Here is a 26,789-nt window from a genome sequence, read left to right as displayed (position 1 = left end):
GCATCTACACGCGAAAGAAAGTAATTTTATTTCACACGCTATACGAGCTCGTCTAAAACAACGAACTATGTAAAGCAAAAATATTCGTTGAAAATCTTCGATTGATATTTAAAAATTAATATACAGGGTGTTCAGTCACCCGTGGGAAAAATTTTAATGGAGGATTCTAGAGGCCACAATAAGACGAAAATCAAGAATACCAATTTGTTTATGAAGGCTTCGTTAAAAAGTTATTAACGTTTAAAGTTCTGACCGTACTGAATTTTTTTCTCGAAAATGCGCAAGATTTCGGGGGTATGTCTGTTCACCAAAAATGATTGTAATTGACCCCCGCAATCGAAAATAATTTTTCCAAAACGATTTGAAATTTTTTAATTTTGTCGAAAAATTTCAGACTTTCTCGAATTTTTTTCTCGAAAATGCGCAAGATTTTGGGGGTATGTCTGTTCACCAAAAATTATTGCAATTGACCCCCCCAACCGACAATAATTTTTCTAGAACGATTTGAAGTTTTTTTTTTTCGTCCAAAAATTTAGGCACCTTTCCTTTTTCAATTTTTTTCTCGATAGTGCGTAGGATTTCAAAGGTATGTGTATTCACCAAAAATGTTTATAATTAACCCCCGCAACCGAAAATAATTTTTTTAGAATGATTTGAAAAATTTCTCTCGCCGAAAAATTTCAGCACCTTCTCGATTTTTTTTCTCGAAAGTGGTTAAGATTTCGAAGGTATGTCTCTTCACCAAAAATGATTGCAATCGAGCCCCACAACTGAAAATAATTTTTCCAGAATGATTTGAAATTTTTGAATTTAATTGTTAATAACTTTTTAACGAAGCCTCCGTCAACGAATTGATATTCTTGATTTCCGTCTTATTTTGGCCTCTAAAATCCTCCATTAAAATTTTTCCCACGGGTGGTCGAAGCTGGTTTTTCCCATTTTCAGAAACAATTCACAATATAATTCTAACCGTTCTGTAATTTGCTACTTGCAAATAACACTTCCAGTTACGTGGCATTTAACGACGCAAAACGTTCCTTCGCGAAGTTAAAAATATAATTTCTCAAACACCTCCGTCACAAGATCATCTCCATGCTCGGCTGTGCTTTGAAAATTTTCTTCGCTCGTGTCTTGGTTCTTTTCGCCTCTTTTCTATACAAAGTCCAATACCTGCGTACCAATTTAACCTTTCCACCCCTCGATGTACAGGCTTGCTCGGCATTTTCCATTGTGTATACAGTTTTATTCGACGTTTTTAGCATTTAAAACCGTAAAGTATTTCGAGAACACGTAATGGATTTTAATCTATCAGCGTTTTAATTTAATTTAATTTTTTATTAGGTATATTAAACACACTTGATTCGAATCATCTAGAGGAAGAGTAAAATAGAAATAAAATATCTGTAATTTATATTATATTTCATAAAATTGAAACCCATTTATTTATTGTTATCATTTATATTATATTTTTATAATATCATTTATTTATTGTTATCATACGATGCGTCGGAGCTTTCGTCGTGCTGGATCGATCGTACTTTGATGAACGATAATTATAATCGAGTATCAGATCCTGCAATTATTTTGATTTACATATATGCGCGAATTTAAAGGACATCAATGGAACGTTGCTGGTTCCCCTCGTGCTCAGCTTCATTCAGAACCCTCGTCAGCCAATTATCGTACCGGCAATATGGACATATGCACACTTTTGCAACTTCATACGTAATTCAACGTAATCGCGAATTAACCTTTACCTATTTGCGTGTTTGTTCGTTTATGTAACGCATCGTCGCTTCCGTTCTCCTCGCACGGACCCGTGAAAAGCTTCTAGAGTCTCGGTCGAGCGTCCTCGTTCGGAATCATTTAGAGCAGCCGTGTCAAACTGTCGCTAACATGGATTGGTGACTCTTCGAATGTACAATAATTCCATCTTTTGGTTATAAAACGTGTCTTATCTAACGAAGCCTCTAACTCGTTGGATTTCCCTTGTAAATAGTTTTCCAGCTGCCTTGGGAATTAGCGAATTATGGAAATGTAAAATAAAAATTTTCTTTTAACTCTGTCGTATGTGTTCCAATGAAAAATTGTATTTTTAGACGTTTTTTAGACACCCTGTATATCGAATCTAATTCCGTACGGGGAATCCTCCGCTCATGCTTTTTCGAGGTCGTCACCTTGGGATTTCAAAGGTCGCCTCTCTTTCTGGCAGTAAAACGAAATGACGCCACTTGTCCATTTCCATGCGGTGTTCAGCATAAAAGCCGTGCCAAAAATCGTGCACCGATACGATTCGAAGATTCCGATATAAAGTCGTAAGAACAAGTGACTACCTCTTCTTGATATGTCAATGACGAGACGGTTACGCAAGTATCTCCAGATAAAACACTTCCACGTAATAGTTCGGAAACTATTCGTATCGTATAGAAATAATTATTCGTCATTCGCGCGAGTAAACATTTCCTTCGACTATCTTAACATTCGAGTCGAAATCAGGCGACTTGAAAGGTTATGTTCGATCCATTAATAATCATTAAGCCTGAATGTTAGTACGTATACGTATATTCTCTCCGTATTATTTAGCTGTCATATACGAAACAGGTTATATCTGTAAAAGTAAAATTCGTTGCGTCATCCGCGGATGGTAAATTAGGGATTTCACTTGAGATCGGTAACGAGATAGCAGGAGTGGGGTGGACCGACGCGGAATCAGTCCAGTCGCAAATGCGCAGCGCGAGAGCACAGATCGTCTTATTTTTCATCTCGTTAAAATATATTAAATAAATGCATGAAAAATTCCCCCGAGACATCGTAAAAGAAGTCGTTTTGAAGCTCTGCAGTCGCTCTCGACGCGCCCGTCTCTCAGTCGTCGCTCTCGATTCGGGAAATCGCTTTCAGCGCTATTATTATATCGCGACGAGAGTCGAGGCCAATCGATGTCCGGTGCGCGATGAAATAAAGCCGAGCACAAAGGCGGTCGCCTCGATAGGGCGCGGGGGAGCGAAGGAAAGAAGGAAGATTGTCCCTCGCTAGACCTTCGGCTTCAAGGGTACAGGGCCGTACCGCGTCCCATTCGTTTTTAGCCCTTCTCTCCACCCTCCATTCCCGTCGAACCGTTCGGCCAGTTTCACGGAATGCAAAAGCTTACGGGCGCCGAAAAACAGGCTGACGTTTCCACGAACTCTCCGTGACCGCGTACAGGTTAGGTTAGGTCCCCTTCGTGCGGTCTGTAGAAGCTCTCTTCTCTCTTCCCCGCTTCTCGTTTGCCCAACGGAACGACGATCCACCCTCGCCACCGTTTTCTCGTCTTCTTTTCCTTCTGTGTACACAACAGTCCCTCCAACTCTGGCCCGAGATTATCTTCGGAAACGACCACTCGTATTTTTCGGATTTTTCGGACACCTTTTTCCCTTCCCGCGTCGTTTTCTTCCAGGATTTCTTTGTTCCTCGATACTTTTGTGCGCTCGTGCGCACTTGGACGGTATGCAGCGTCAATAGAAGCTCGTCCCGATCCTTTGCTCGCGCGTACGCGTGTGCGTGTCCGGGGAAGTCGATGCAACGTAACGGCGTGTTAACGTGTGCGTTGAAACGTTCGTGAACGACGGCTGGTTCTACGAGGAGTGAAATTGAACGCGGAGCGTTTGGAAAGCATCGCTGTGCCGCAAGGTTGGTTTTATTGTGTTTTATCTTTGGATAGAACACAGCGACCTTCGTAGTGATGAAACTTTCGTTTTTGAAGGCGTCTGCAGGATTTAGAAACTTTATGATTAGAAGGTCGAATTAATTTCTATGGAAACAGAGTTTCTCGGGTCTAAAACGAGAAATGTTTTTTGCAATCATGATTTCAGTGATCTTTAGATAGTAATACAAGAAACTATTTGTGTTAATTTTTACTCTATATATCAGCATGTTAGTAATGACTGTGCGCGTAAATTTGAGGTTAGGTTTTTAGCAACAGAAAAGTTGAATAAATGCATAGTCAGATGGGGTTAAAACGCTATTGTTAGGACCTAACCTCGCTCACGATATAACCTCGAATGCCACATCTCTCGAGAGAAAGAATTTTTTTTCGGAACTTCGTGAGGTCGTTGCAATCGATTTTCTCACTTTCATCAGTCGGTCGATTGGAAGTTAGAGTCGAGGACTAAAGTACCTAAGTCGAGGCTAGGCTCCACACCCCGTGTAAAGTTTCTCTCTTGTTCTCCAATTAACCCGAATTGCACTCCGGGCTGTGGACCGGACAAAAGCTTCTTCCCCAGTGGTTCTCTGTTTTACGCAGGCTGTCGGTGTTATCGAACGCAGGGCCGACTAATTGCGCAATTAACTCGGTGAATTAATTCCACCGTCGTCCCGGCACTTTGTTACATTATTCGATTAACGAGCCATCGAATCGATTAGAAATTACGTTGTAATACGAAATCACAAAGTGGCCGTGCACCGGACGGGAAATTCGTAGGAAAATTGATTGGATATCGCGTCCGAAAGAACCTTCGACGAAAGTTACGATAAACATAGATTTTATTTCGGACTAAAAATACATTCGGGTATTAAAATTGTTCGATAAACCAAGGAATTTTTAATAAAATAGATTGTCGACCTTCAAAGACATTTTTGTAAACTCTGCTTGGCAATAAACGTCCAGTAACTTTTTCGTCTCTAAAAAAAATATAGCTTACAATAAAATTGTTGAATACGTTTGATCGTAGCCCCAAATTACACGAAACACAATCCAGTCGACCTTCCTACAAAATTCACTATTCACTAAAAAAAAAAAAAATTTTAATTTTGAATTAAATACGCGGTATAACAAAAGTGTATGGAGTTTGGGAATGAAAAAAATATTATAAATTTTAAATAAATTCAATTTAATCTTTTCAACGGAAATGTAAAATAAAAAAATAATTTCTCAGAAAACTTCGTACAACGACCAGTGGAGCGTTTCGAGACTGTTGTCGGAGAGGATAGAGCTTCTTTGTGATGTTGCTTGGCCCTTGAAGCTCGAAGGCATTCCTCGAAAGCCACACCTGGAGAGTTCTTTTATACCCGAGGGAGCAAAGACTCGCAGGACACGGACGTCCTTCGAGGGCCATAGGGCTTCTTTTCTCCGGCTGCGTTCTGTCCTGCCAAGGGCAGGGAAGCTCCCTGGACTCCCGACTTGTTTCCAACAGGGGCCACTGGCCCCGCTATGTGGGATATACCGGACGACCTTGGGCCTCACGGTCAATTTGCGAAGTCCATTCCCTCCAGATGGGCCCTTACGGCCGTCTTATTAGCCACCAAGTGACTTCGCGTTCTCCTCCGTCCACGGAATCCTTTTCAACCGATCGCTTTTCAGCGGGCGAGCGACCTTCTTCTCTCGTGTTCGTTTAGGAATCGTTCTATGATCATTGGCCAACCCACAGTTGGTAAACCAGAATTCCAATCGAAAATATTCGACTGATTTTAGCGAGAACTACATTTAGAAAAAAATTCAGGTGTTGGATAATAATTTCGAGTTATTTTTTGTTGCAAAAAATATTTATAATATATATTTATTAATACATAATACAATGATAAAGTACAGAGAAATGTATTTAAAAAAGTTTTTGCAGTTTCCTGTGTGAGACATTGATGATGAAACATATTTTTTCAAAAAATTTATTTTCGATACATTGTTCGATAAACATCGAAAATAGGCGATGCGGATCTACAAACAGTATTACACGCCACGAGTGTTTATCGTGCGCTTTCGACAAATTTATTTTCGTCTGCTGGCAGTATTTCGACTACCCTGCCTTTTTTCGATTTCGCAAATGTTTGGAGTTGTTGCTTGTTCGAAACATCGAAACGCTAGAATTTTGCCAATTTACTCGAACTATTCCGTACAACACTACATAGATGAAACGCATTCAACGCGAGTAATATCACGGATAATCTTTATTGCGGATAACAACGTGTTATCAATCACCGTTGAGCATACTACTGTTTGATGCATGTAATAATTCTAAGGTATAGATTCTTCGTATACTTACCGTAATCACGTACTCGGGCTTGCCTCTCCGATCCTATTGCCATTTGTAATTTTCTGTTTTAATATAGAGATACAAAACTCGTTACTCATAATTTTTCAAAAAAGGTGCTACATAATTTGTAAGATCTTTAAAAAATAGATATGGTATTATTGTACAGATAATTTTTAGAATGAGATAAAGATAACATAACTTAAAAACAGCAGGTCCACCGATTACATAAAGTAACAGGTGGTTAATAGACCCATTACATTAATTTTTAATTCCGTTTCCATTACCCGTACGGTATACCGAAATAATACGGTTATTTATTTCGGTTACGGAATAGCTTCGCTGGAATAATAACGATATAAAGTCCCTGGACACTCCAGCGAGAATATCGCTACTGGCTTAGGCGCATCGACGCCTGCGCACGAACGCGTGCACGCGAGCGAGCGACACTCGGTCGAGCGTTTGTTTCCACGGGCGTCGTTTCGCCACGTGTGTTCATTAAAGTCAATGTCAAAGCGTGCAAAGGCGCTAGCGAGCGAGAGTGCGCGCATAGGTTCGACTCTTTATCGAATTTTATCGACCGACATGAGACCCGCGCGTGAAGAGGCCGGCCACGATTGTTCACGGTCGGACTGGTTCTCTCTCCTGCTGGCTGACGGCGAAGCTTGTCGCGTCTTGTCCGGTTCTGTGAGTCTTCTTTCGTCGTAACGACAAGTTGGCGCGTGCGAAACGCCCGTGCCCGTAAGTCCGTCGCGCCCTTGGCGAGAGTTAGCCTTTGTCTTATCACCACGCTCAGCTTGCGCCAAGCGTCAGCCTTGACTTCGCCCCTCCTTCCGCGTCTCTACGGACTTTCCTGCGAAAATCGCCCGACTCCGCCGTCTTTTGCTTCGCTGCAACGTCCACGGAATTATCGAAGCTCGCACACAGTCGCTTCGAACGAGCCGATCTTCCGTTTTAAGTGCAGCGGTGCACCCGGAACTGGCGTAAAGAAACTATCCCAATTTATTTCTTAACCATTGAATATTTGCAGATATTGAATTCTGTATTTCGTATTCGTCGTACACGGTTTATTTTTGGTTATGTCATCCTTGCTGAATGTCAAGCGCCGCTGGTGGATCGCGATCGATTCTAGATCGAGGAAATACGATCTCGAACGGAACGACCCACTCGAGATTTAATCGCTGCGAGCGTGTGGAGTTTTTGTACGCGATACGTCGACGGATTTTTATCGCTGTACGGTTTCGAAGGTTGCGTAATTTCTGGCACGATTAATTCGCTGCAGTAATTCCAGTGACGGATTCACCTATCGGGGAGCTTTTTTGAAACGTCTTTTATAATTGTTCTAATAAATTAAATTGCTGTTCCTGCTGCTAGCGTCGCCAACGGAGAAGTTGTGTTTCACCGTTTCTCCACTGGCGGCGCTGGTAATAGGGAGAAGAACTTTTCGTTGGCCCATGGAATTTCAATTTTATCTTTGAAATCGATACGGAAATACAGTGTCGAAGGACGAAAGAAAAAGGAATAGTTTAAATCGAACAAGTTGCAACGTCTAACCTACATTTTTGTCATTTCTTCTTGCAAGAATTTATTTGAACTACCATTCTTTATCGATGGCACGGAATTTGTATTGGATTAATTTCATGGGGCGACCCAAATCTTTCCAGACAGTCGCACGGAGGCGTTTTTGCGCGCGAAACTCGTTTAACGAGAAAACTCCTGATTAATTCCCCCGATCCTCGGCTCTGGCAGGTCTGCACGCGCGAAGATAGAGTCCAGGAACTTCGAGATTAAATTGCCCGTGTCACGGTGGAGCCCTGAAACTTCGCCCGGCTCGGATTCGCTCGCGAAATCCGTTTATTTGTCCCGGCGCTATCAATGGCAGAACTTTTGATCGTTACTCGGCCGAATCAGTATTTCGACGCGAGTATTTACAGAGCAGATTAAACTCGAGCTTTGATTGCTCCGCTTTTTTAACTTCATTCGGAAGTTTATATGACAAAATTTATTCTGTTGCTTCTGGCAATTTTTTTAAATAAAAATACGTTGCAATATTTTTCCGACACGTCGCTTTAACTCTATTTTAATTTTAATTTTCGTACATGTATTATTTTTATTGAAAATATATACGATTATTTGCGTTACGACGTTCTTGTTTCTCTAGCGATTTAAAATCAAATTGTTGGCTGTTTGCAGTTGAATCATACTCGACAGTGTATGCTAATATATTATACTTCCTGGAAAATACTGACACTGAAGTTTATCAGAACAAATGAAAATTCGTGATAATTCATACGCACGTGTCGTGGTTATCTTTCGTGGAAAATTAACGGAAACGAATACGCGCGAGTCTTAAATATTTATTAAATCGATTAATAAGTAATTTTTTAATTCATACATGCTCATTGAATCCCATGTTTTTTAATCGAAGAAAAGAATTGTTTTTTGTTCGATTTGTCGCGTTTTCGTTGATAGTTCCGATGTTCCCGTTTGGTGGCGGTGTCGTGAATTTCTGCGAGTTTTCCAGCGATAGCGACCTCGTCCGGTTTCCGATTTCTGTCGACGATCTCGGGTTTCTTCGCATCTTCCATGTCCTCGTTTCTCCTCGGTTCAAAACCAGATAAAACCGCGAGCTTCCGATGACAAGATGCAGATGATCGAAACAATAAACTCGCATCGGACAACCAGTTAACATTCGTCGACCTAGCATGGCGATTCTCCTCGATGTATAATTTATAGAAAAATTGTAGCGTTTGATAATATGCTAAACTGAATCAATGTTTTGTATTATTAATGAATCCCAGTTAATTTTTTCTTTATCTGTACCTGTATTGCCAAGGCAAACATCGCGAAAAACAATACGATTTAGATGGAGCTGTGGCACGTATTACGTAAAGGTGTAATTCTGTGCAAATAACGATCACTACTGTCCGCGTTTTCGAATGCACGGGTCGGCTCGAAACGTGTCGGGAATCTCGATGATAAACACCGGAAAACCTGTTCTCCTGGCTCGTAAAATCTCACACGTGAGTGTACTTATTTTCGGCGTTAAAGGAACACGTTGTTTTTATTTCTATCAAAAAATAACGTTTCGAAAGTAATTAAGCGCGGGAATCGAAACAGCGATACGTTCTAAAATGTTGTAGAAAGAATAATAATCGGAATGTACTCGCGACACAATTTTAGTTAAAAAGTGAATTTCGTTTCTCGAATTCCGAACGAAAGGATCTGGCACCTGTCACCGCTAACGAGCATACGAATTTAAAATATGAATTTTAAACGAAGGTCGGTAGAAAACTGACGCAAGAAATGAGCGTTGAATATTCAAACAATGTTTCCCGCGCTGTTGAACAAAATTTATTTATTCATTTAACGGGGGAAAAGCGAGTTTACATAGATCGTGCCCTTTCGAAAATTCAATGTTCTGAAAACTTTAGACTTTCCTTTGAAAGAATTATTTTCAGAGAATTTCACTTTTAAGGGGCAACTTATAGCGTGGTCTACATAACCTAAAAATTACTATGGTTAGGGAAGATTAATACGCGTCCAGCGATTCAGGAAAATTCGTGTCCTTTCAAAAATTCAAAAATTCAAAAATTCAAAAATTCAAAAATCTAAAAATTTTGGACTTTCTTTCAAAAAAATTAATTTCAGAACATTTCATGGGGTTTGTGACAAATGTGACGCGTTCATTTGTAGTATCGAATCAATTTTAAGGGGCAACTTACAGCGTGTTCTACATAACCTAAAAATGATTGTGGTTAGGGAAGATCAGCATTTCAGAAAAATTCGTGTCCTTTCAAAAATTCAAAGATCCAAAAATTTTAGACTTTCTTTCAAAAAAATTAATTTCAGAAAATTTCACGGGGTTTGTGACAAATATGACGCGTTCTACGTAACCTAAAAGTTATAGCTTGTTCTACATAACCTAAAAATTTTTTGTGGTTAGGGAAGATTAGTACGCGTCCAGCGTTTCATGGAAATTCGTTCGAACGAGTATGTTTCCACGAACACGGTGTACTCGCTGTAATTGCGTTGTTTCGACTTAGTACAGTCGGTTTTCACCTAACTTCCTCGTTTTCACCGGTGAGCTCGTCGGAGCTCTCTGTTCTACTTTCCCCTTGGGCTCTCCGGCCTGGCCCACGCCTCCGCCATTCAACAGATTCGAAATCCAGATGCCCCGATTGACAAAATCACTGTTTCGAGGTTGAACTCGCTGCTAACTGGCCCCGTTAAAACGACCAACCATGTATTACAAACCTACTTCCAAGGAAACGCTGCCATGTAAATTCCATTTAATTGCTGCACTGTTTCACGGCTGAATTACATTTTAATGGGAATAACATTGAACTAAAAACTGCTTGAATATACAATTTCATTTAATATTTATCGGTGAAAATTTAACATCGTTCGTTTATTATTATTATTATTATTAGGTTAGGAGAAATAAGCAGGATATTTTTTACTCGGAATACAGATTTTATTGGCGCAGCATTTAAACGCTGGAAAAATGATCATCGCGATTTTATTACGTAAATTAGAAGAAAGTATACCTGCCGGGGCGATGTAATTACATAAATGTGCATAGACGTGGAATAGCCAAAGGCTGCTTTTAAATCTAACCTCAAAAATGTGTCTGTATGATATTTATATAAGTTGTGTCGTAACTAAGTAATTACGTTCTGCTCTTCGGTATTGCTGGAGGGTAACAGGTAAGATCGAAAGATTAAATAAAAAACACTTTAACTACTCTCCGGTAATACCATATAATTTATCGTTACAATGACATTTATCAGCTGTCGAGATTTCCAAATGGAAACGCTGCTTTCGTGAACCTAACCCCAAAAATATATCCGTTATTAATATCTTCGAGGCGATTAAACATATCCTAATAATTTGTTGACGTACACTCAACCTTGAAAGAAGAATAAGCGTAAGTGTGAAAAGTAAGACCTGTCATAAAATTTCACTCGTCTTGTTTGCCTCGAAACCATATTGTCCGTACCATATTTCTCTTAATCTAGAATCTATGCAGTCTAGAATTGTTATTTTAATTTTCAATGTTTTGAAAAGAACAATTCCCGAAGGATTGATCATTTTTAAGTCGACTCGACAGTCGCTTTTAGGTTAGTGGTTGGGTAAATAGTGTGCTCGTGCCGCGCATGCACGGTAAAAGCAGCTCGCGTGCACCGCTGAGATCCCTGGGTCTTTCGTTTCCCACAAAACTGCTCGCGTTACATTCACCTCGACTCGAACGTGGAATCACGATAGAACCGTTTATCTTTCTCTTGGCAAAATGTCGCTGGGGACTCGCTAGCGTCCCGTATAGCGACTCTTCTCCCGTATGCTCGACGGTGTTCCGACTGTATCTAGCGCAGAGACGACGTGGGAGTAACGTGTAAGTGAAAGTTAGAGCACTCGACGTGAACTGGGAGAGAGGAGGTGGGAGCTTGCGTAAATGGCGCCCGTTAATACGCTGACGTACAAGAGATTTAATGAATGTGTATCGCGTTCGGGTAGGGTTATTCGTGCAATTTTACGGGTGGTCTGGATTTAGGAGAAAGTGACGCGTACACGTTGCCCTTTAAAGTCGCTGGTGTCAGGCGTTCGTGGGATCGGTTTGGTTTTTAGGTTGGATGACAAATAGGCGGTTCGCTGATATAAATTCGTGTGTCGAGCGGTAGATTGTTAGAAAGTTTCTTCGAAAACTGGCTCTATAACGCGTTAAATTTGCGAGCGAACGAAAAGGCGAGACGGGTAAAAGCAATTCGCTGCCGCGAAAGTTTCCTCATTTGTCTATCAGTGCACCACTCCGGGGGAAAATGTATTTACTTTCTCGGATTGTCTTTCACCGGGCTGGATAAAAATTTTTTCCCCATTTTTCTTTCATTTCGACGCGTTTGCCCGGCAAAAGCAACATAATATCGTGATTTCTCTTATCTGGTCGTCTACTCTTGCTGTGCAATGGGAAGTGAAAGGGGAGGCTCGATTTATCTCGCGGAAATGGAGATCTCTATCTTATCGTAAATCGAAGTGGTAAATATACCTACGACCAAAGATTTAAATAATTACAAATATCCTGCACCATTCAAACTATCTATAATTTTTATAATTTCTCTATTAATGTGAATTCTGTATTATACCAAGATCCCATATTATCACACATACCGAAGAGAACCCGAAAATATTTTAATTAAAAGAACATGTCGAAGAGAATTATTTGTAATTAAAACTAGAATTAAGCTTCCTCGAATTCCTTATCGAAACGGACGTATATTCAAGTATCGCGGTTAACCGTGTACGCGCGCGAAATATATTTTTTCCGTTTGGTCGCTCGAACCGCAATTTAACCGTATGTAGTTCACCTCTATACCTCGTTGTCTTAGAGGGCATGCGTAAACGGAAGTGTTATCCTTTGGAAGGGGATAAACACTGGTATTAACACATCCGGTGTCATAAGCACTCACAAACACCTTTGTCAACGGCGCACGATCGTCACGTTTCGAAGGGTACGGGAACCGAGTTCATTGTGTGAAAAGAGATCCAATTTTTTATTTATTATATTTCGTTCGCTCAGGTATAAAAAAACCAAAGTATTCAACAACTGTTTGCTCTTACCATTAAATTGTAGTATATAAATATTCGTGTATAATAAATGCCCCATTCCAACACAAAAAACATAACCTCAAATAATTCTGCATTTAATTATAGAGATGAAACAAAATGTTGATATAGTTATCAAGTAGAAAGGCATTCACGTAGTACTACGTTGAACAATATATACTTCACGTAGTACTACGTCGAGCAATATATACTTCACGTAGTACTACGTTGAGGAACATATTACCTTACGTAGTAATACGTTGAACAACACATTACCTTACGTAGTACTACGTTGAACAACATATTACCTTACGTAGTACTACGTTGAACAATATATACTCCACGTAGTACTACGTTGAACAATATATACTCCACGTAGTACTACGTTGAACAACACATACCTCACGTAGTACTACGTCGAGCAATATATACTTCACGTAGTATGTACTACGTCGAACAATATATACTTCACGTAGTACTACGTTGAACAACATATTACCTTACGTAGTACTACGTTGAACAACATATTACCTCACGTAGTACTACGTTGAACAATTTATACCTCACGTAGTATTACGTTGAACAACATATTACATCACGTAGTACTACGTTTGACATTAAACGTAAGAACACAAAGTACACAATCCTAAATAATTCTGCATTTAATTATAAAGACGACGAAACGAAACGTTGACATAGTTATCGAGTAGAAAGGCTTAACAAGAGAACGAGAGATAGATATGAAAAGTGCATGCACCCTTTGTCATAGGAGACCCACTAGCGGCCAGTTCAGCAGGCTAATCAACGGTCGATTAAGTGTTCGAGGGTCTCTCCGGACGTCCAAGAATCGAAAGACTAACCGACTCGGTCAAACCATCCCCCTCCAAGGTTTATCGCGTTAACGTGTATCGATTGACTCCGCCGATAAGGGTTAAAGGATTAGGACAAGAAGCGACAGCAGTCACGGTTTTCCTTAACAGCCCAGAAGCGAGGCATGCAGGTCCGATGAACCTGCGGGGCTAATGTACTCGACTCGATGATGCTCGAGTAGTTCCGTACTTGGCGCACGTGAGCACCATCGCGTGCCCTGCATACCCTTCTTCTTTCATGCTTCTTTTCTTTCTTCCTCTTCCCCTCTCCGCTTGCCCCCCTCCCCTCTCTTCGTTCACTCGCATGTCCGTCTTTCTCCGTTCTCATCCCTCCTTCGTCCACCCTTTTCTTCGCATCGAGCGAGTCGTGCCTCCCTGTTACCCCTCTCTTCCGTTCCCTCTGAGCGTTAGACGCTTGTTCACGTGTGGGTCGATCAACCGTGGATGACCTTCGTTTACAAAGAATCAAAGGAATTTTTATCTGGACGTCGAGTGAAATATAATTTGCAACGGATCGAATTCAAACGTTGCGCCAGTTGTTTTAGTGGGTGACATAACCTCTAACTTTTTTTTATGTTTCGAATGTTCCAGACTTGCGGTGAGCGACTGTGCGCCTCAAACGTCGCGGGTCAGCTCGAACTTGCACAGCAGCAGTAGTATGGCAGTAAGCCGCGTACCGAGCCCTCCACCACCGGAAGTGAACACCCCCGTTGCCGAGAACTGGTGTTACACGCAGGTACGTAACGCCTATTGTCCTCTGAACCAGCTCCGAATCGGTTTCCGCATAACCTAATCGGCGGTTTAACGACTGAGAAGCAAACAAAAACGAAATTAATCGTTTCCTCCGGTAATAATAAAAATCCAAATTTAAATCCAAAATTAGAAATATGGTAATTCGAAAATTCGTTGATCAGTGTTTTGTTTTCGCTGCAAGGATCTCCGGGAAGTTGGTCTTTTTTTTCTAAGATCGCGGACATGGACGACGCAAGTTTTTGGCGGGAAACAGCGCCAGTTTCGAAAATAATTTCGCGGAAGCGCGAGAGACGAGTGTTACGAGCCCGACGCGTGTCACTGGCCCCTACGAAGTTACACAAACGAAAACGTCGGTCCTCGTGCTCGTCGTCGATTTCGTCGTCGTCGTCTTCGTTGATATCATCCTCGTCGCGGCGCGTGAGAGCACGCGCTCCTGGCGCTCTCGTTCTATTTTTACTGCTCGTCCCCTCGCGATGCGAATGACCTGCAACTAGATATCTCGCCCCTCTCGTCCCTCACGGATTCTCCGACTTGGCCGTAGAAATGTTTGGGCGACTTTCCCAGGAAAATTCGCCACCTCCCTTCAGCCTTTCGTCAACTATCCCGGTCGCCCTTACCCCCCATCCGTCTCTCGACGTCTCTCTGCCAGTTTTAACGCCTATTAAACGGACAAAATGGACCCTTCGAGCGGATCACGAGATAATTATTTATTATGCAATTACAACTAGTCGCGACTTTAGGTATCAGAAGTTTCATCATCCACTATGTATATTCCCTAGATTATATCTTGCAAAAAAAAAAAAATCGTTTGTGTACCAATAATTGTCCGTCCCTGGGAGAGTCTCTGCAGGCTCATCCGACGTCTGATCGGCTCAGGATGGCCAAGCCGCCTGAAAAAGATCCTTGGCCGCGTTGTTTACGCAACGCAGGAGGCGCAATTCGCGGGAAAGATTACGATCTGCTTGTTAGGTCGGGATATTAAGAGAAACCCGGGCCGCGCGCGATCTTCTCTCAAAGAGAGCACTCTCGGTTTTCAGGGCAGCGCGCGCACGCTCCCGGGGGCCTCTTACCACCGAATCGAAAGTCGATTCGTGCTCCAGTTAACTTTCGTAATGCACGCCGATTTCGCTTCGTCAGCAGCGCGGAGCTCGGTGCCAGCGATCGCGCGCACCGTCGCCGCCGGGATCCTGTCGTAACTCGCGGCAATCGTGGGACACGATGAAAGACCATGGTCGTAGCTCGTTTTCCCTCGAAAATTTTACCGCCACATCGACTACCTCCCTTTCGGGTTGTCGCAGGCTGGACCGCGTAGCCTGTGACAACTCGTGGGACAGGTGGGAGAAAGTTGACATTTAAAAGAATATTATTTAAAAAATTGTTTAACCAGCAGCTTGTGAACTTTTGATCGGCGAGAGTCGATGGGAATAATTTACATTCTAGATCGTTTCTTTTGTCCCGTGTGTATTTCTCGAACTTCAGACGTTGACGGGTTGAATTAATCATGAATCGTTTTACTCGTCAGAATATTACGGTGTCACACGCCACAATTCGACCAGGTTCTGTTTGTTATTGAATCTTGGAAAGGTGGTAATTATCGTAGGTCAGTTGCAAGTGTAATTTCAACCCCTATACGCACACCCTTGCAGCTTTGTTATTATACAGCATTTAATAGGCTCAGTATGTCGAGTTCTGATAACTATGATTAGAACTCTGTGATCGGTGAAACAGAAAGACTGCGGTTCCAGGTAGTCTCCGTCGGTACCGACGGTACATGAATAATAACTGTTAGGTCGATCCGTGGGGGTCTTTGAGCTTCTCGTTTGCACCCAGACACTATGCGTTCTAAAAATCTTCTATGCGAAAGGCAACATTGTTTTTAAAGAATGTTAATTCGAGGAGAAATATTATTATCCTTCTTTAAAGTAGCGAACAGTGAGAATAAGGTTACAAAAAATACCAATCGAAAAAACAAATTATTTGATTTCGTAAAAAATTTGACGAGCGTTCGACAGCCAAAACGTTAAAAGTTAGTAAATTCTTCGTGCACAAGTTCAGTCCCCGTGGATCAGTGTCCATTCAGCGTTTCGATCGTCGACGTTATCGTTACCTGGGCCGCTCCACGCGAGCCACGCTAATGGCCATTATCACTCGTTGCCATTCATTTCCACGTCGTTATCTCGGGGCGCGTGTTCCATTCGAACGGGCCGCGGACAAAGTCGAGGCGCCATCGCGCGCGATGAAATTAAGATCTCACGAAGGGACGAGGCACACTCTGATCGTGTCTCTGGGAACATTTACGCCAGGTAGTATCGCGCGATAGATTCCCTGGGCGGGATCGTTTACCTCTAGGTGGACTGGTGCTCGAGCACCGTGTCCAGGATCCTACCGGAAGTCTCGACTTGGTCTGATGCTTGAACCCGTGCGCGCACCGCTCCCGTAAACGGGCACGGGTGATTCAAGGCCGATCGTCGACGACCGCCGGCAACGGGTTGAACGACTCCCGGGGGCGTCGACCGGGTCTTCTTCTTCCTTCTCGCTCGGCCCGTGTTTTCTTCTATACGGAAACACCCGGAGACGATGAACCTCTCCGTGCCTGCTTCCCCGCGTTCCAACCGACGTGCACTTTGTGCCTGGTCGACGTGGACGGACTGTCGGGGGTCACGGAACCGGATAACGAGACGTTTCGTTGCAACGTTTTAAGTTTTAACCCTTTCGACACGCTGCTACTGTACAGACCGGTCAAGACGGTACGCTTCTAAATGCCGGTCTGATATTTTCTTGCATCGTTATTAATTATTGGTTTCCTATGCTAGCTGTGTTCCCGTTACTGGTACAGTAATGATTCCCGGGGTTGACCTGTTCATCTTTCAGCCGAGACGAAATTTGACACCGGCAGCTATTTATAGACAGCGATATCCTTGAGCCTCGGAGTTGCCTCGTTTTTTTTTTTCATCGCCGTTCGTAGAAGACAACCGAGGAAAAGGACAGCGAGCGAGAATGAGAAAAAAAGCATTGTCTCTTATACAAATCGTCGCCGTCATCGTCACCCCAGCGCGTATCGTCTTTCATGCTTCACTGGCTCCAAGGGGGGGGGCCCCCCAATTACAAGGAATTACGTCTGGGGTTCGTTTTAAGAATCGCCACTGTATTGCTTTAAGGTTAGATTTATTCATCCGACAGAATATTTGATTTAACCTTATCCCTCGTTCCCTCCACGCGAAATAGTTAAAGTGAACAAACATCTTGGGGCATTTGAGATACGAAATACGAGGCTCGAAGCGTTGAGAATGCTTTTACGAAATGCCAATCCGCCAGCAGGACTCGAAAGACGGAACGATGGCCTCGAGTGGACGTCGGATCGAAGAGTTTCTTCTGCGGTTTGGATTAAAGAGGGCGTATCGAGTTTGGTTCTACACGCAGAGACAGTTCATCGGCGAGACTTTCGGTCTATTTCGAGATGAAATAACATTCTGCAGAAGCTCTCAGGCCGGTGGGGATTCGACCGGTCCGCTATATCGGTGCTTGTGAATTCGTTGAAACGCTTAAATGGCACTTAAACGGAAACGGAAGAGGCTGCGGGGCATTCATCATCGCCGCGTTTTCGAGATCCCACTTCAGGGTCTTCAGAAACGACTACTCAATCGGCAATATTGTTCTCTCGTTTCATGCTGGCGTTTCGAGAAATTTATTTTCCTGCATCAAACTGCATTATCGAAAGTCTCGAAATTCTTTCACTGTTCGTTTTGTTCGTGTCTTATCGTATCAGCAATATTCCATTCCCCGGTTTTCATTTCGAATCTCCACCGTATTCGAACACCGTGTACGATCGCGGTATGTAATTTGGACTCGCCAGTCACGCAAGATTAACTTGCCATGTGACACGTAGGTTACATCAACCTATGCAACAGCAAGGTCATCGTCGCGCAATCGAAGCTCCCGTGGAGCTTCTTGTCCTTTCCCGGCCACCAAACTGCTTCTTACGCAACAAATTACGACTTTTGCTTTACACAGCTCCGTTTTATTAGTGCAATGAGAAATAACACGACCTTGTAGCTCAATTTTCTGAGCGTGGGATGGAAAGATCGGTGATTCGTATCCTAACTGAAAATGTAGGTCTCTAAATAAATAAAATAGAATACTTTGTTATTCGACGAAAGCCTAATAGCCGGACAAATTTTTAATATACCCCGTAAATAGAAATTTGTTTATTTTCGAGCGAACGTCTGGCAGGTGAAATAACACGCTCCGGCGGCGTGTTCGACGACATACCGATCTTTGACCTATCTCGTTCATGAAACGCACGATTCAAGGACGATTATGGTCGATCATCGCGGGTTGAACGACTCCGGGGCCATCGACCGGTACACCTCTGGTTCCTCGTTGCCTCGTTCCAAGGAAACGAACGAATCATATCGATATTCTTCTTCCACCTACTTTGCTTAACAGTACACCGGTATCGATTAACAGTATCTAGAGATCGGTAGCTGGCAACTCTTTCCTTTTTTTTTTTGCCATTACCAGTCGCTTGGAATCCTGTTAACATCTGTTTATTACAGTCCCGAACCATCGAATCAGGGCCACTCGAAAGCTTTTAACACTTATTCTTTTTATAAAAATAACAGGGAAATTTATTAACGCTATTTCTATTACAAATACGTGACAAATCGTTATCTGTTTGTTTGAATAAATAAAGATTTTTGTTGGGGATATTTGACCATTTTTAATTCGTCGAACGAATTTTTCTAGCTCTATCTAGCGCCCTCTTGCGCAAATCTGACGTAACGGATAGGGGGTCGCTGCGCGTGTCACGTGATCCCGGTTAACGAAAGGAATACACACGAACTCGCATTCGAGGGGATCAATCAAACGTGTAGGCTGACTTGGACCAACTCCAACACGTACTATTACGTGGTGGATACGGAATTAGATTCGGAAAATAATGCTGCTCTGTCCAAGCAGCTCCTTCGGGACACGCGAACGCCATTGTTTTGATGATTGTTGCTGCCACCATTTTCCATACTCCTGTCCAAACCAGAGGAAGTAGGGCCGATGACTTAACCTCCAAAATTCTCTCGACGTATCACTGTTTTTATAATTATTGATGAAAAGTGTTTGTTTATACCAGAACACAAAGATATGGAAATAGTTGAAAATAAAATAGCGAAGTTAAAGTTAAACAAATGCAAATTTGTTGGGGCAGAAATTTTTCCTTTTATGGGGGAGGAGGGAAACTTTTAAAATTTTTTTTTTCTGTTTTTGCCCCCAATTCAAAATCATAATTTGTTCGAGGTGTACGATAAATTTTATTTGTCTTGTCTGTTGAAATTCTTAGTTCGGTGGGTTCGTTTCTCCTCTACGAAGTTTTGTTCTCTGCGATTCGACACCTTTGCTGTTCTATCACGAAGAAGTAGCCCATGGAGGCTTATTTTAGATATCGAGAGACCGAAAGATGACGTAAAACTAACGAGGGAATCCCGCGACATTCGGGTCACCGATTCGGCCCAAATTTTGCACGTAGCCACGCCGTGCACAAGGTGTTGGAAAAAGGTGGTTCGATAGTTTGCAATAGTACACGATAGTATAAGCCCAGACCCTCGAATAACGCGGTCAGTTGGTCCTGTGTTATTGGAAACCGTGCAATTAGAGACCCCCCGGGGTCGATATAAAAATGGAAAACATAGTAAACTGTGTATGACCTTGTTATTCGAGACTCCGTATTCTATTATCGTGTCACTAAAAGAACGTTGCAATTTTTATCAATATTTTTTACTTTATTATTTAATTTTTACACGCATTTGTAAGTGCTGCAAATAGAAAAGAATAAATTTCACAATTAATTCGGTACACGTAATTCGCCAAACTCTCCAATTAGATTTTCGTCGTTGTCCATCTTCTTTACGGCTCTGGAATAATCCTGATTCGTAACGTTTCAAAGTATGGCCGCATGGGGTTGTGGCGGCGCGCAGCAGCGAAACCGAATCCAGGAAACAATTTTCCGACTGCGTAGCGCGGTCGTGTAAGACGTAACTGGTTACGAGATTACACGTACCAGGCGTGCGTTGAACCTCTGAGATAGCCGCCTCCTACCTGTTTCGATGCGAGTGTTGACCTTAAGCTTCCGATGCGCGAAGGTCACGCCGAAGTGAGGATCATCGAACCCGCTTCGCGCACGTGAACACCGTCGAGGTTCTTTTCAGCTGTTCCGTACGGCTTGTCTAGATGTAGGCAGGAATTCCACGGCGAACGAAACGGTTTCCTGCTTGACAGCTTCGGTTTCGATTGGTCGAAAATGGCGGGGTGGTCTGAAAATTTTCCATACGACGAAAGACAAAATATTACGTTCAGGGTAGAATAACTCAACTCCCATAATATGTGCACTGCTATTTATTAGAAAAGAAGAGATACGAGCAAAATAAAGCAGATATGAAAAGCAATACGTCCGGTGCATGTAGATTTGTGTGTTGACCACGTTGCACTTTCCTCGAAAAGCGTATGGTGCCGTCACCATCGCCAATCGACACCATAGATAGTGTCATATAGCCGCGGGCCATCCGAACCATCGTATTATTATTGTAAGGAATTAATGGGCTGGGTCGAAAGAAAAATAAAAACTGCGTAACAAAAATATATACTTTAAATAAGAAGCATTCGTGGAATCGTGGCAGCATGCTTGAAACCGGATCGCCAAATAAAAAACCGTCCGCGATACGCCATTTCTGCACACGTGGTAATCAGGATACCGGGTATTTCCTTACGATTCCACAGTATTGAACACGTGTTAATCAGGATGCCTGATATATCCTCGCATTATTTTTCTTTCGTCGGAACAATTAAGAGATTAATAGCTTGACAAATTAAATAATCCTTGCCATCCAATTATAGTCTTACGTCTTTCAAAAGGATAGACTTACACTTCATGGACTTTCGTGGTCCAATCTGACTGCCATACTAACCTGAGGAGCCTAAATTTTTCGACGAAAATAAAATTTTCAAATCGTTCTAAAAAAATTATTTTTAGTTACAGGGGTCTATTTCAATCATTTTTGGTCAATAGACTTACCCCCGAAATCCTACCCACTTTCGAGAAAAAAATTCGAGTAGGTGTGAAATTTTTCGACAAAATTCAAAAATTTGAAATCGTTCTAAAAAAATTATTTTTAGTTACAGGGGTCTATTTCAATCATTTTTGGTCAGTAGACTTATCCCCGAAATCCTACCCACTTTCGAGAAAAAAATTCGAGTAGGTGTGAAATTTTTCGACAAAATTCAAAAATTTGAAATCGTTCTAAAAAAATTATTTTTAGTTACAGGGGTCTATTTCAATCATTTTTGGTCAATAGACTTACCCCCGAAATCCTACCCACTTTCCAGAAAAAAATTCGAGTAGGCTTGAAATTTTTCGACAAAATTCAAAAATTTCAAATCGTTCTAAAAAAATTATTTTTAGTTACAGGGGTCTATTTCAATCATTTTTGGTCAATAGACTTACCCCCGAAATCCTACCCACTTTCGAGAAAAAAATTCGAGTAGATGTGAAATTTTTCGACAAAATTAAAAAATTTCAAATCGTTCTAAAAAAATTATTTTCGTTTGCAAGGGTCAATTACAATCATTTTTGGTGAACAGACATACCCACGAATTCCTACGCAGTTTCGAGATAAAAATTCTTTACCGAAAATATGTAATTTCATTTTCTATCTCACTTCCTCTTGTGTTCATTTCTTTACCTGTTGGTAACGTTGCTAGTGACACGAAAATGGTAATGGGGCCCCAGAGAAATGGACCGAAAAAATACATTGGATGTGAGGTCTACTCGTGTACCACGTCTATGGTAGTAGCTAGGCTATAGACAGGAACGATATAGTTTAATCTTCTGGTCTCATCCTCTGCACTCGTTCCTCCGCGTTCGAGCCACTACCTCGAGAATCTTGTTAAATTTAGCGAGCTCTACTTTGAATTATTACTGTTTTAAAGTACTTTGTAGATCATAGAGGAACCTTCGAAAAGGTAGTTCGAATAAATTTATTGCTCCTTCGGTTATCATCGGGAATTTGTTATAAAATCAGTATTTATTGAACTCTACAAAACAGCTTAATTTACCTTTTTGATTGTCTGTACACGGTTTCTAGTATTATAATTTATAACGTGGACGTTTAGTTTTTTTTTTTATAATTATAGTTACTGTCAATAATAAATAGACCCCAAAAAAAATAAAAAAAAAATTGTCCCTGAAGAGGTTAAAGATACAAATTAATAATAAATTGTTTCAAACGGTTCTTGAAAATCGGGGCCAGAAATGGCTGAAAAGTGTTTTTAAATAAGCGTCCAGAATTTGTTGCAGTAATAAGCAACCGTGTCCGTGGCCTCTGTAACGTAGGAACAATTATAAGAAACGATGGTTCGCGCCGTGACGTCGTTACAGATGCCCGAAGGTGGCAATCGATACAACGTACAGAGATTAAGGACGCATTAGCTCTAACGAGCGCCAGAGGCGTCCCCGGCGAGTGTCGTTTAATTTATACCGCGCCATAAGCTATATTGTTCCAAGCGAAAAAGCGATCAAAGAGAGAGAAGAGACTTTCACTTCTTCCAGGGTCGTTGTGCCTTGCTGACGTTTCTCACGCTTCCCTTTGTATCGATTCCTTACATCTTAAGCTCGAGCATTGTGAAGGGAGGATAAGTTTTCTCTTTCAGGAATCGCTGTTTCGCATTTTCCGCGAGAATTCATAGCGCCAGGCTACCCGGGACGAACTTTCCAAATTAACGAATTCAAACGTTGTTCTTTGCAACGCGAAGTTTCCGTTTTACTTGGGCATCGTAAACGTAAAATAGTAATTTGTATTCTCAAAGATAGGAAATAAGGAAAAGTTAAATTTATAATTATAATTCCGAACGGAATAAATAAAATTTAAATCGATTAATTTTTATTCGCGTTCGGAATATCGACAAATTGATTCCTTGGGTTTTAAACACGTTTCAGGAAGTGTGTCCCCATTGTGTCGGTTTATCGTTCGATGTTTTTAATCGAGAGTGGGGGGAGACCTCAGCAGTTTCGAAACGAATCAGCTTCACGGTGCATTGGTTCGCAATGAAACTCTTAATTAATTACGGCGCGTGTCGAAATCGATTATCTGTCCCCCTGACGCTTGTTTTTCCTTCTCGGGCTGCCGCGAGCGATTAATTAACGCGAACAATGGAAAATTTGCCGGATTAAGGGAAAATCAGCGGCGCGATCCGAGTCGAGCGACCCCTGGTGTCACGCCGTGGCAGACTATTTCGTCGCCATGATGGCAATTAAAATCTCGCCCCGGCTTGAAACTTTGTACTCGACTTTCCGGCGAGTCATCGATTCCTTGGTGACGTTGGAAAAGTTATTGACCCGTCATTGGTCCGGTCAAATTTTAAAATCAATTAAAAATCTCTCGATAGTCGCGAACAGGAACGAAAATTATGTTAACCTCGTAGAAGCCATTTAAATTGACGTACGCGTGTACGTGGATCGCGATAAGGGCGGTTCACCAGGAGGCGAACTAGACAAATAGATTTGGCTCCGGGCTCTGCTTCGTTCGCCAAGGTCGTGCACAGCGTGGCGTCAGAGATCGTTGACTTCTGGGGGCTCGACCTCGTCATCCTCTTCCTCCTCCTCCTCCTCGTTGCTTATCTTCGTCTTCCCCTCCGTCCCCACCACGCCTGTCCGCCGTCGGGCACAGAATTTCTCTGAAACGATTTGGGAAACGCAGCTGTCTTTTGCTTGCGATCGTCCGGCAGATTAGATAATTCTTTACGAAAACCATTATCGTTTAGAGTTTGTGAAAAGTTCTGTTAGTTTGGAGATATGAAACCGGGCTAGTTAAACGTTTCGACATACGGGGATTTTGGTCGACCGTGTTTGCGAGCAAAATCAGCATCGAACAGCGGTTCGAATCGCAACACCCGATATAGAGATCGATAGGCTGGAAATATCGACGCGTGCATCGTCACGTTTCAGGACGGTCGAGCGTCCCTCCATGTAAACTAAATTTTTCGAAGGGCACCAAATTGATAAATTCCACTGTCAAAAATACCGTTTCCCTTTCGTCGTTTATTTAAATTAATGTCAAATGGATATACCGTTTGACCCGCCGGTGGGATGTCATCGTCACCGTCGAAACAGCATATTAACTCCGCAAATGTTAAATCTATCAAGGCGTAGGAGACACCGTCGAAAAAGAAGTGTCACCTCTAGCAAGAAAGGCTATCCGTACAATAGCGAAATGGTTAGCATTAACTTTCGATTTGTATATCATGAAAAATGTCCAGGGATGGGTTTCTGTACAAATGTGTACGATTCGGTGGTATTAGTACGGTGAAGCTATTTCGAGCGAGCGGCGCTGTATGTATATAGATCGCGCGCTGCTCGTCGTCACACGTGTTTCGTAAACAGCGCGAGGACGATTCTGTTACTGAAAGCAAACGACATAACGTTTCTCGTGGAAGGTCTTCTCAATCGCGAACGATAAGAATAACGTGGTGTATCTCGCGTCGTGCTGTTTCGAATGTTTGCAACCATGGTCCGAAAAATAATAACCGATATTACGATCGAGAGACTCGTTTCGAGACGAAACTTGGTTTCAATTTTTTTAAGGAGTTTGCACACGATCATATCGTAAGCGTAACTCGCGTTAAGTTATTGATCTTGTTCGTCCCCCTTAGCTGAGCAAGCGTACCCAAAATGATCGACCCCCACCTCGGCGCGCATTGCTAGATTTTCAGGTTAGGTTCGAATAAATTAATAAATATTTATATAAACTATAATTATGCGTACACGGTGTGAATTTTATATTGGCCATTGATTTCTAATTTCGAAAATTGAAAATAAATATTTTCTTAGGTGAACGCTATGAATTTATAGGTTTTTGGATATTCAAATATTTCGTGAAATATTTGGGACGAAGACATTTCTGTGAAAACGTTTCACCGAGAAATGCTCGCGTAGCCCTTAGCGTGTAGATAAGTTTAAGCTAATTTCCACGGGACATACTCTGACGTGGTGTTGCATTTGAAGGTCTTATGTGCACAGGTGAAGGTGGTTAAGTTCAGCTACATGTGGACGATAAATAACTTCAGCTTTTGCCGGGAGGAAATGGGGGAAGTACTAAAGTCGTCCACCTTCTCAGCAGGGGCCAACGATAAATTAAAATGGTAAGATCCCAAAAATTAAATCCATTTACTAGCACAGAATTTTTTCTATCGAACAATATCGTTGAAACTATTCAGAAGTATTGTTTAAAATTCTTTGCACTGCATACTAACTGTTTGGTTCTATCGCTTCAAAGTTTTACGAATCTTCTTACGAATTCAGTATATTTAACATTTATAACGATTTCAACATTTTCATCAATTTCATTTATTTTTGCATTAGAAATATTATCTAAATATAATTGCTTATAATTTCCGTACGATATTGTTCGTCACGTAGTACTACGTTGAACAACTTATACCTCACGTAGTACTACGTTGAACAACTTATACCTCACGTAGTACTACGTTGAACAACTTATACCTCACGTAGTACTACGTCGAACAATATATACCCCCACGTAGTACTACGTTGATCAATATATACTCCCACGTAGTACTACGTTGATCAACATATACCTCACGTAGTACTACGTTGATCAATATATACTCCCACGTAGTACTACGTTGATCAACATATACCTCACGTAGTACGACGTTGAATAACATATACTCCCACGTAGTACTACGTTGACCAATATATACTCCCACGTAGTACTACGTTGAACAACATATTCCCTCACGTAGTACTACGTTGAACAACATATTACCTCACGTAGTACTACGTTGAACGATTTGTACCTCACGTAGTACTACGTTTGACATTAAACATTAACCGACATTGCCTAAGTCTAATTACGCAACACTATGACTTTTCTTCAAGCAAGCAGTAGTATGTTTCTTATTAAGTCAAAAAATGTTTTCAAAATATTTCTGTTCGATTCCTGGTACATGTTTTATCTGGTTGCTCTTGAAGAAAAAAGAACAAAATAAAATGCGAATGCAAAGGATGTATGGTAGATCTGTAAACCCGGTAATTGATTTTAGGTGCCTAAGAGTGAATCCTAAGGGTCTGGACGAGGAGAGCAAAGACTACCTGTCTCTGTATCTCCTTCTCGTTTCGTGCAACAAATCCGAAGTCAGAGCAAAGTTCAAATTTTCTATTCTTAATGCCAAAAGGGAAGAGACCAAAGCAATGGGTAAGTTCGATCATTTTAAAAAATTTCGTCGATAGCTTAAATATATCTTAAATATTATTATATTTGCATATATCACTTTACTAACTAAACTAAAGTATCTAATGTTAACCTATGACATTTACACAGTCTTCATTAAGCGTAACCTGATCCATTCGCCGCCTCGTGGATCGTCAGAATATTGAAAAGAATTCATTTTTTTTTTCTTTTATCGTGGAAACTTTTATGAAATTCAAAGGGGTTGGCAACAGTGCTGGGAAACTAAGATCGTTCGATCGAGTGCTTAAACCAGTTTCTTTTTTTTTTACAAATGT

General features: G+C 41.6%; 1 protein-coding gene across 6 annotated transcripts in view; it reads left to right on the top strand.

Annotated features, from left to right (window-relative positions):
- The window catches only part of LOC122405402 (protein roadkill-like), a 106,499-nt gene that overhangs the window by 75,757 nt on the left and 3,953 nt on the right, over positions 1-26,789 (top strand). For 5 of the 6 annotated variants that reach the window (XM_043410108.1, XM_043410109.1, XM_043410107.1 and 2 more), the window contains 3 exons: positions 14,060-14,204; positions 25,281-25,402; positions 26,327-26,478. In XM_043410108.1, the coding sequence (XP_043266043.1) occupies positions 14,127-14,204; positions 25,281-25,402; positions 26,327-26,478 (352 nt within the window). In that variant the 5' untranslated portion in view covers positions 14,060-14,126. Of the gene's footprint in view, positions 1-6,613; positions 6,687-14,059; positions 14,205-25,280; positions 25,403-26,326; positions 26,479-26,789 lie in introns of those variants that run through there. The other variant, XM_043410110.1, reaches the window with a different exon arrangement.

Source organism: Colletes gigas, unplaced genomic scaffold (genome assembly GCF_013123115.1).
Source record: "Colletes gigas isolate AHSC1104 unplaced genomic scaffold, ASM1312311v1 Colletes_gigas_Sc00004, whole genome shotgun sequence".
Lineage (NCBI taxonomy): Eukaryota > Metazoa > Arthropoda > Insecta > Hymenoptera > Colletidae > Colletes > Colletes gigas.
This window is presented reverse-complemented; position numbering and strand designations above follow the sequence as displayed.